We start from the raw sequence: 11,852 nt of genomic DNA on the forward strand, positions 1-11,852 counted from the left end.
ATACAAGTGCAATGTACAGTACAATGTTTTTTCGTTGTTTTTTGGTTTTCATTGTATTTTTTATTTTATTTTATTTTATTTTTTAATTATTTTCACTGTTTTCTCCCAAACGGCCTCCAATACATAAGGACTTACACCAGTCGACAATTCAGTAAAAATTAGATAAAAACACACACAATCATGCACTACATTTGTTATTAATTCCAATAAAGTATTAAACAAAAAACTCGACCCCACTCTCCCGGAAGTCATTTTCTTTTATTTTTTTTTAAATATTTTTTTTCCTTTTCTTGTATTGAACATACATTGCTAATTACAACATTTTACATACAACAACAGATAAAACACAAGAACTAAGAATAAAAGGAAGGAGAACTAAGAAAACGACACAACAACGAGAAAAAAGAAAGAAAAAAAAAACATCAGGAAAACATTTAGTGATATTCAGGTTTAAAATGTTTACAGAATGAATGGTACAGTTTAACAGCTTTTTTGTTTTAAACACATTTTATTGGATTAAAAAGTTGTTGCATCTCGTTTTCTAAATGATGTCTGTTTGGTTTTGTCTGTGCCCATTTTGTTTTATGTATATGGTATTATGCCAGCATGATTACAGTCTGTATCAGGAGGGAAAGGTCTTTTGGAATTATAGTATTTTCAAAATAAAAGATGATGCCACTCTCCAGGAGGCCGATCACATGACCTATTTTGTCATGAATAAATTTCTGTATATGAGACCACAGGTTTTTGCTGTAGTTGCATATTTACATATATTCAATATTTAACGTAGGAATGAAGGAAGTGACGTATTCTACGCTCATGCGTTGAAAGGATCGGGCAGTGACAAGCTTTGGGAGACGAGCCCCACATCGGGGCTCTGTCGACAGACATTGGTCAACAACTGTTGTACGACGCTGCTGCAAAAATACATCAAGTTACCTATATTACACACTCAACATCCGGGTAAAATTCTTTCAAGTAAAACTTGTTTCAAATAAACGAAATGATAGACGTTTACATCCGTTCATATTCGTGCTATTTTTTTTATTTATTTTTTGTTGCAGGATTCTGGCTGAATATTGGAAATTATAAAGTACGGAGTTATTTGTAAAGTCTTTAAATGTTGAGTAATAACCTTTTATTTTGAAGAAACATTATTTATCAGGAAGTGTGTGGCCAGTAAAATAATTGTACGTGGTTGAGGAAATGAGGTGCGCGCACGCATGCGTATTCGTGCCCCACGTGGACGTACAGTTACGTCCCTACGTCTCGAGATATAGATACATTAATATATTTACTTAACGCCTCTGTCATTCCGTTCACAGTGTTTACACAGAAAGGGGGGATTCATTATTTGTTTAGCGCAAATATATTTCTTTAGCGTTTAATTTAAATCCAGTTAGAAAGCATATATAGCTTCAAATAGTAGTCCCTGGTAAGACACGGGCTGTATTATAAAATGCTACCAAATAGAGAAACCATAGGCCCTCTCGTATAGTATAGTATAGTATAGTATAGTATAGTATAGTATAGTATAGTATAGTATAGTATGTACACATGCAATGAATAAGGAAAAAGTACATTTAAACCTGTTGTTAATAATAAAGTCCATTACTCTGTATTATTCTTCAAAAACTGTAAAGCGTATTATTTCCTCCCCACAATTGTTGCTCACTTGACACCAGAAATTTGAGCCTAAAGTGCATTTAATGTTCACTACTACTGCTACTACTACTACTGCAATAATTTACTACTGCAATCTGTTGCTAGATACATTCTCAGTGCTCATTAAAAATGAATTTAAAAGTATTTTTGAGATATTGTTTGGAAAATATCATATTTCCGTTTGAATTTCATTTTTCATTTCTCTATCTTGTGAACAATTGGAGTCAATGCACAAAAAAAAAATTAATGGCAAAGTTTTTAGATTATGGAGATACGTATAAGTATATTGTTCGTACAATATAGTATATTGTTCGTACAATATAAGTATATTGTTCGTACAATATACTATATTGTTTGTACAATATAACTATATTGTTCGTACAATATACTATATTGTTCGTACAATATAGTATATTGTTCGTACAATATAACTATATTGTTTGTACAATATAACTATATTGTTCGTACAATATACTATATTGTTCGTACAATATAACTATATTGTTCGTACAATATACTATATTGTTCGTACAATATAGTATATTGTTCGTACAATATAAGTATATTGTTCGTACAATATAGTGATCAAAAATATATTTTCAACTGTGGCAGCTCTACGCTTCCGTATGGAGACATTAAATCATTGTTTTAAACAAATTACCATTATATCCATGCTGTCTGTGCACAATGTGTAATTCTTGTATTTTTGTCTTAATAAGTGAATTGTTGAAAGCGGTTTGAAATCTGTCTTTAAACGCTAACAGCTGCTGAATTGCACACAGGTGACTGGCTTGGTTAATGACATTTCCATGTGATAATTAGCTCAGTGACATAGAGCAGTGGTTCCCAAACTGTGTGCCGCGGCACACCGGTGTGCCGTGAGGCAAGTCCGGGTATGCCATGGGAGTTTGTGACAACCATACATTTATTGCAATATACAACTACACAAAAAATATTATTTTTTAAATATTTCATGAATAAATATTTCATGAGTAATATAGTTGTCTTTGTCACATTTTATTTGGCATTAGTAAATAATTATGCACATTTACAATTATTGAACATGAGTGAAGTCAAATTCCTTGTGTGTATAACATATATTACATGGCCAATAAAGTTGATTCTACTCTATTCTAAACAATTATTTGCACAATAGATTTACGTAGAGGATGTTCCACCATGAAATAAGGATTCATTATGTTTGACCAATTGATTTATTGATTAATCATTGCAGCTGTAGAATTCCCATCATCAGCATGAAGAAGTTTTCTCTTATGCCAAAAATGATCAGTTCAAGCATCAACTGATGAAAAATGCTCATTAGAATAACACTTTTTTCATTCCTACACTCTGCCAAGCCTGTTTGTTGCTTAATTTTGATTAAAATTGCCTGACCCCGACCATCGCTGCGCACCATCATTAATCATTAATATCATTGTTATTACTACATAATACTACTTTTCTAAAGAAGTGTATTTGAAACTTCATCTTTTAAAGTGCAGCATTGTACTAGAAAACTGATTAAGGTGGCTTAATACATTTTTTTTTTTTTATAAAAGGCTGTACTGCACCAATGTTTATAGATAAATGTGAGAAATTAATTATGTCAGTTTAGGGAAAAGTGGGTCATAAAGCCAGAAGAAATCAAAGCACACTTTTGTTAACATGTTATTAAATCTATATATATTAAACTAAACATCACGAGTGAAGTCATTGTTCTTAGTTACTTTTAACCATTAGGTGTCAGTGGAAGGTGTTGTTTTTTAAAAAAAAAAAAAAAAAAAAAACTCATCCTGGGTGTGTGTTCAAAATGCTTGAGATTATAAAAACATTTGATGTGTTTGAATTGTAGTTTATCCATCATTGCGCTGTGTCACCCATCTAACGCATTAACTGTGTCGCTGACAAAGGCAATAATAATGACCTGTGAAAAGGAGTGTCTATTTTTTACGCAGACAGACCCCATTTGTCTCTTGATAGCATCTATTTGGTTGCGATGAGGTGCTTTTTTAAAAATGCTGTGTGTCCTGATGCACTGGTTTTGCATGTATGTCTCCATGTACCCAACCTGCTGATGACGCACGTACCTCAGACAAGGATCTTTTCTTTCTTTTTTTAAACTCTGCTCACGCAAGAAATCACACCACAGGTAGAACAGAGACAGGAGGTGGAACATGCTTCAACTGCTGGGAGTACGATAAGTCTTTGATTTTAGATTTTCTCTATCCTCTTCTTTGGACTGTTAATGTTTGCTTCAGGTGAAGTATTACTGAGTGTTGTTTTTTCATGTTCAGATCGTTGCTGGCCTTCTTTTCATCATAATGTGCTTTTCAAAAGGACTTAAAGGGGTGAGATTACTCTCTACATAGAAGTAGAAGTTGACGACCAATAGACTAATGACATCATTCACAGGTGAAACAACCTCAATGGTCACCCTCGTCTGAATCCTCATCAAACAACAAGAAGGTCAGTATACACTTAAATACAAACCAAAATGATCTTAAAAGAAGAAATCATATTTGACCTGGATATGTTTAGCAGAATGACCTGAGTGATGAAGACGTGGACTTATTGGCCAAGATCCTTTCAGTGGGATTGGTGGATGCAGATCCAAACTACCTTCAGCATCTTAAAGCCTACAGAGACCTACGAGGAACCTGAGGAGTCGTCCATCATTAAAAGGGACTAATGGACAGTAAACAGGGGAGGGGGTCTCTGGTGATTTGGAACAGTTTAGCTTTGGAATCAACGCTGACGTCCTGATGGAGGAAAATTGACTGAAGTCAAATCAAACAGGATCTTGGGAATGAATCAAGAACTTTCTGAAGTTGCAGGAGTGATGTGACTGAATTATGTAAGGAAGAGTCTCCTACTACGTAATACATATCTATATACTGGCAGTCTACCCGTATGAAAGATGGCATTGCTAGACCTTTTCTACTTAAGCACAATGTGCCTGTGTGTTAGGATGGCTGAATGATTTAAGGTGCCTGACTCAAGGATTCTTCCTTCTGCTGCCGTGGGTTCAAATCCCACATTTGACATATATATTTTTTCATTTTAACATATTTAACACGGCAAATTCCACCTTTAAAAATACATATAGGGGGAAAAAATAACATTTTAGGGTATTTCCTGGGATAGGGCTAGGGAAAGGGTTAGGGCTAAAATCAAAGAGTTAAGGATAGGGTTTGGGCTAAAATGAAAAAAAAAAAAGGTTAGCGGGGTAGCTAAAAATAAATATGAGCTAAAAATAAAACTGTCAAGTGGTACACTTATCACGTGACCTAAACTGGCCAATGATGGGCGCTGTGTACAGATAGACTGCTGGTCTATTGACACGTATTACGTACTGATAGCCAATGCCATTCTTTAATTCATTTGTGGGTAAAAAAAAAAAAGAAGCTCCATTATACACATTTGAGTAGACACACACACAGAGATGAACTGAGCAGTGTTTTGTGATTCTAATTTTTATTATGTTCTTTAATATTCAAAAAGTACAAGTGACCTTTTCAGTACGACAGGTTTAGTCCAGCTCGCTGAATTACAAGTTACAACACAGAAAAAAAAAAAAAATGAAAAGCTTTACTTTAGTGACGATCCTTTCCTTTTATCAGTGGTGGAAACGTAGTATCTGCTAGCCCACACACGCCTGTTTAACACTTTTCCAAGCTGGAAGAGCAAAAAGACCACTGACATGTTAAAGAAGAAGAAGCCCACCAGTCCGGGGGTGCTGAAGAGCCCCAGCAAGGGATACACCCAAATCCCAACTGACATGTACACCCATAGGATCCTGTAGAATGCACATGAGGGGACAGGAAGAGGAAATAATCAGTGGATGCATCAGCTGTTATGTGAGACATGCCAGAATTTCCTGATTGTTGTACTGTTATTAGTTGTAAGATCACTTTGGCATCTTACAATTGTGAAATAGTCCTAGTCTAGCTCAGTATGAGGGAAACAAGCAAACATGGATGTGAACTCACTGAGAATACAAACAAATACTTGTGTGACTAAAACAAATCTGATGTATTATTAAAGTGGTAACAAAGAAACATGGTAATTTGGATTTAACTTGTGTGTGGCCATAGATGTAAAGTAAGTACTGTTCCTTGATTGAAATTGTATGGGGCGCCAACTGTAAAGTTGCGCATGTTAAAATAAACAGCAACTTTTTTGCCACATTTAGCAACAACCCACATTTAAAAAAGTTTTGATGAGATTTAGAGCAATATTTGTGAAATTTGTGATATTTCGTTTCTTATGAAAATATGTCAATGTTAAATCAAAATCTAAATGTTTAATGTTAAATATTCAATACAAATCTAAATATTAAAACTAAATGTTAAATCTAAATATTAAATTTAAATCTAAATGTTGAATTTAAATCTAAATGTTAAATTTAAATCTAAATGTTAAATTTAAATCTAAATGTCATGGGTGAAATTTAATATTTAGCTAATATGCAATCTCAACAGAAGTATCAACATAAAAGCTCATTCCGGTGAATTTGCATATTAGCTAAATATTTAGTTTCACCCGTGACATTTAGATTTAACATTTAGATTTTACATTTAATATTTAGATTTAATATTGACATATTTTTTATAAGAAAAAATGCTGTAAATCTGTTCAAAAGTAACATTAAAAAATTCACCAACATTTTTTCAACGTGGTTTGTTGCTAAATGTTGCAAAAAAGTTGCCGTTCATTTTAGCATGTGCTAAAACTCACGTAGAAGTAAGAGATACATAAAATACTCAAGTACAAGTAAAAAGTAGCTTAATTAAACAGTACTCAAAGTATAAGTTAGTTGTTACTTTCACCCCCCACATTTATTTTTGATAATAAATCTTGCCACGGTTTCCTTGCATACAGGAAACATCTTATGTATAAACTTAAAAAGGATGAGACTAAATCTTGCACAATTGGAACATGAAATATTTTCCATAAGGTTATCTGTATAAAATAAAAGGTTTGTCAAAATGTACAAATATTTTTTAAATAAAATAACACCAATGAATTCAATTTAAAATATTACACACAGACAAAAAAAAGCTAAATTTATGAACTCTAAACTGTGAAAATAACAGACATTCAATGCTGTTTCGGCTCCGTACGGTACGTTTAATCTGGTTGGTCGGTTATGATGTGATGCATTTGATTGTTGTCTGGTCATTTCATTTTTTGTAGTTTCATAATGTCAGTTGATCATTTAAAAAAATAATATTTTTTTAATGTACTTAGTAACATATACTCAAAAAAGTACAAGTACCTATAAAAGCAACTTAATTACAGTAATTTAATTTCACCTCTGTGTGTGGCTGATTGTAGTAACCTTACAGCATAAACTTTATTATTGTATAAAAAAATTAAAAAAAACACAGGCCAGGCTTTGATGCCCTTTGACCTTCATCCTTTACAGTAAAGAATTAAAGTTGTGTGTGTAAATCCCTTTCGATGTCACCACGATTACAGTGTGCAGGCTCACTGCATACCTACCAGAATAAATAAGCCCCACCCACAACGCCTAACAGTGCCAGAGCGTGTTTGGTCTGTGGGAATGTGTGAGGCTGAACCAGCACCTCTCCCAGCAGAATTGGAAGAACAATGGTATGCTGGGAAAACAACAGAGCACAGGAGCCTATTTAGGAGAGTATGAATGAAAATGTAAAATGGTGAAATGTCTGGTGCATACTATACTGACCATTGCATGGTTTATCCAGGGTGGAAAGAACGTGTCGATAGTAGCTGGGTACACTAATTCTCTGTCATAGACAAAGATTGACCAAAAGAGCAGAACGACAAACTAAACCAAAGGAAAGAAAAGTAAATTATGGCAAATAATTGTCCATGTTTTCAGGTAAATTAGAGAAATGTAGACTTTATTTCTCACCATGCCCACAGGGAAGGCAAAAACTGAAAAAAGAAGGTCTTTACTCTTGCCAAGAATATTCTCTGATTTCTTTCCAGGTTGAAGATCATGTACAGCTGCGAGTCCAAAAAATACCATTTGCAATAACTAAGATGTAACAAAAAAAAATGATATAGTTATTGGTAAAATAAAAGAAACAACAACAAATCAAAAGGTTTTGATTTTACGGTACTCACCAAATTCAAAAAGGTAAGGTACTTCCAGGGTCCTCCGTAGACAAAGATCCCTGCAGGTAACTCCTCTCCTTCCTTTGCCAAAAGACTCTTAACAATCAACACATACCAGCTGAAGACTGTGATGTGATACACTTTGCTCACAACGGAAGTCATTCTCCCCAGGATATGATAATACAACAAAAAAAAAACAAATCACTATAAAAACAAGTCTTCAGAGATTAGCCTTTTTCCCTTCAGATGTGAAGCACTGCAGTCTGAGAAGGTTCTGTAGAGATTAGTGTAACTCTGCTCAGGCTTATGTACCATTTTCACGCTGTGGAGACAAGAGGCCCACTATGTCTTCTAAAGCGAGGGAAACCTTCTTTCATAAGCAACATGTAACGTGACCAGGAGGCAAATATACACACAGTGAGCTTCTAATCCATTTCACAGTGTTTTGTAAGGAGTCCCAGCGTTAGGCAAGAGAATCAGATGTACAAAGGTAAATCTCTCTTTCTATAGCAAACATTTGACCTGAGCTGCTACATGATGACGGAAAGTTAAAAATAGCTTAGCAAAAAAACACAGTTTTCACCTACTACTATAGCCACATGACGATTAGTGAACATATTCTCATTTCAATGCCAAATTCTAATAGGATTAGTAAAAATACAACAAAAGCAGCTACAGGCCAAAAATATTGCCAAGGCATTAAATATTATCCTTCATAAGAATGTTTTGGGGGAAATAGACAAATTTACAACAATGTGGACAAAATGGGTTTCCTTTATGGACAAGATGAAAAATACTGAGAATAGAACTGACGGACAAAAAACCTAGGTTGTCTCCGTCATTGGGATGGGCAACACCTTAAAAGTATCAGAATGTCTCCCTAGAATAGTGTAGAACGTTGTATATTTGTATTTTGCATTGTTATTAGTTTTACTTATTTTGGTTTTATACATCCCTGTCTTGAAAAAAAAAAGGAATATTGAGATCTTGTTGTATTCAAAACGGATCAATCTTGTTATGATTGTTTTACAACCAAGATGTACAGCAACAAAAACCAACGTGAAATGTACAGTATGTATGTATATATGCACTGTGATACTCTGAAAATAATAATAACAATAAAAAAGAATGTTTCGAGGGGAAGGGGTTATATGGACCTGTAAGATTAACAAATATGTACTCCAAAAAGAAAATATTACGTAGATATAGATATCACTTAGATAATATTTGTATCTATTGATTTTTAGAAGATAAAGCAGATAGATTCAGCAATTTAAAGGCTAGTCGGATGCTATTTTTTTTTAGTATTCGAGTATTGAATAATAATAATTCTACCAATTTGTCAAGTAACCTCACAAACAATTCAATAAATGAATTTCTGAAATGTCATTGTATCCTTAGCAGGTTGAAATGTGTCCATTTACCTCTAGTTCAGCTCTACTGCTCATTTTGCTGTATTTTCCTGCCAGCAGGGACACTGTTGGAGGTCTTAGACAGGGTTTGATGCTGTGCTGTCCTAGAAAATGTGCAGCTCATGCTAACTTCCAATCTTTTTGTGTTATAATTAAAGTTATATAATTACAGTTATATGCTGGTTGGCGGAATTTTTTTTTTTTTTTAGAAAATAAAACACATTTCAGTCTTAAGTTAATCTAAAGCATGTATTTCACAAACTTGGTTGGCTCAAGTACCGCCATTTTCTTATTTCTGAATCCAAGTAACCCCTACAACTTAGGTTCCCAAAGTGGGGTACAGGTACCCCCAGGGGTACACAAATAAGGGGGTACGTGAATAGAAAATTTAAAAAAACATTGATTAATGTACCCATGTTTGTACTTCATATATGATTTATACGTCGTGTAAAGTATATAAGAATCAGAATCAGAATCAGAATCATCTTTATTCGCCAAGTGTATGTTGTACACACGAGGAATTTGACTCGGTCAACTGTGCGCTCTCCAATAGTGAAAACATTCAATAATAAACAATCAACTAGAAAAGATGATAATAAGTATAAAGTATAAATATAAACAGTAGTTAGACTAGAATGTGCAAATAACAAGATGATAATAATAATAATAATAATAATAATAAGTGTTGACACACATTTTGAAATATCTAACTTTGTAAATAAAAGGAAAGAAAGAGTATTTGGTGCCTCCTGAACAGATTCATTTCTACATGTTTTGATCATTTCCTGTCATCTCCCACCTGGTATGGGACCATGGGTGACCTTTGTATTTTTGTTCATGTTCTAATCAAGTTTCATAATCATAATCCCATTTGGGACAACCGATGGAAATTAGCCACTGGCTACAATCTGGCATGTTTAAATCAATGTATTTTTGTATTCATATATGTCCATTAACTTGCACTGTCCCAAATCAAATACATAAATTATAATTTTGAACTAAAAAATACACATTTTAAAATTCCCATATTTTCCATGATTTACCCTCATTTGAGGAACACTGATCTAAAGGTAAGCAGCCATGGCATTTGCCCAGATTTTCCCCCTTGGATTATTTTGGGGTGGAGATTAATATCACTGTTAGAGCATCTCCATCTGCTGGTCTGCAGAGCTTAGTTCTGATTGGTCCAAGCTGCAAAAATTGAGTGGCACTCAACTGAGGATAGGGTCATGGGAGGTTAAAGTTTACTGATACGTGTGGAGTGAAGGCTGGCTTATGATCACCTCAGAAAGCTTCAAAAATGGCCATGTGAGCATCAATATTGGTCCACACACAGATGGATGGAAGAAGTATCTCATTATAGTTTAATGGATGACCATCAACAGTGTGATGTGATTCAGGTATTCCCTCTGCTGATACAGGTTTGGTCCATGAAAGGGTAATTAATATATCCGAGTATAAAAACTGGGCATGAAAATCATACAATCAATAGATCCAAATGTGGCATTTTAAAGGATGCTGTTTGACCAGTGTTAGCACTTAATACATTTGAAATAAGAAGAGTATTTTTTTGTGCCCTGGCACTAATAGTCAACACTATCTTTTCTGAAAATCTAATTTCTCTTTTAAAGAAGCCCCTTTTGCTTGTATTTAAATTAAACTTGTGTTATGGCAAAATTATTAGTTATGCTTAATAATATATTTACTCATATATTTTTGATCCTTAAGCCTTGGGTTGTAAGTTTCCATTGTGTTATTCTCATGTCTTCATCTTTGCTTCCAGCACTGGGTCAGGCCACCCTTTCCAAAGCACATGATATCTCCCCAAAACAATAATCACACAAGGACGCATAGGCACTCTGTGTGCGCACTCACATGCTTACACACACCCAAAGTCACACATACACATAAACGCACACACCTCCACTCCCATGACAACCAGATACCAGAACTGGTTGTTTTGACCCAAAGAAGAAAACTGTCTCTTATTTTCACTCTCCTCTTTCCCCCTCCTCTGTCCTCTTTATCTCCTGGGGGGGAGGAGGGAGGGGGACGGAGGGGCAATATACGTGATGTGTCAGAATTGTCTTTCTCTCTGCCTTCGAACGCTCAGCCGGACGGTCACTAATTTTTGTTCCACTTTGTACTTTTTTTTTTAAACTTAGTTTTATAATAAACCTTTTTTATAAAATCATCAATGCTTCGCCTGGACTCCATCACTCAACCAGAGCAATAAATCATGTCTCCAAATGAGATCAACCGCAAATTTTGCCGTAACACTTGTCTTGCCAAAAAAACAGCTTTGTTTATATACATATTTTTTTCAGTAATTGTTTCATTATATATGTACTGTATATATACTGTAGGTTAGTTATACCATACACTACACAATACCATAACCTTACACACACACACAACTCTGTATCATCCAAAAATGTGTTACAATTTAAGGTTGATTATATTGTTGAAAAAATTAACTGATAATCATTAGTAATTTACTATTTATTATTCTGGTTCACCCCATGTCTGAATTTGGAAAGTACACTACTAATACTAGCCCACAGATGGCGCTATAGGATATTTAATAATGTAATTATTTAATGATGACGTTGTATAATTAGGATGACTGATGAGGCTGATAAGCTTGGTTTCTTTTTTTTAAACACTGTG

The 11,852-nt window shown here is 34.2% G+C and overlaps 1 protein-coding gene across 1 annotated transcript; it reads right to left on the bottom strand.

Moving 5' to 3' along the window:
• Positions 1-5,253: 5,253 nt before the first annotated feature.
• On the bottom strand, positions 5,254-8,003 carry LOC114476964 (androgen-dependent TFPI-regulating protein). Its single transcript, XM_028468984.1, has 5 exons — positions 7,780-8,003; positions 7,565-7,690; positions 7,376-7,477; positions 7,171-7,286; positions 5,254-5,461 (listed from the first exon to the last, which is right to left on the bottom strand). Exons 1-5 carry the CDS (start codon positions 7,930-7,932, stop codon positions 5,254-5,256), a joined length of 705 nt encoding a protein of 234 aa, XP_028324785.1. The 5' UTR covers positions 7,933-8,003.
• Positions 8,004-11,852: the final 3,849 nt, after the last annotated feature.

Source organism: Gouania willdenowi, chromosome 15 (assembly GCF_900634775.1).
Source record: "Gouania willdenowi chromosome 15, fGouWil2.1, whole genome shotgun sequence".
NCBI classification, from domain to species: Eukaryota; Metazoa; Chordata; class Actinopteri; order Blenniiformes; family Gobiesocidae; genus Gouania; species Gouania willdenowi.

Bases quoted from the DNA above. Each gene is read 5' to 3' on its own strand.
- LOC114476964 (XM_028468984.1), bottom strand. From the start codon at position 7,932: ATGACTTCCGTTGTGAGCAAAGTGTATCACATCACAGTCTTCAGCTGG. The intron at 7,478-7,564 runs GTGAGAAATAAA...CCTTTGGTTTAG, and splicing joins TTGCCTTCCCTGTGGGCATG to TTTGTCGTTCTGCTCTTTTG. The intron at 5,462-7,170 runs GTAGGTATGCAG...TGCATTCTACAG, and splicing joins GGTGGGGCTTATTTATTCTG to GATCCTATGGGTGTACATGT.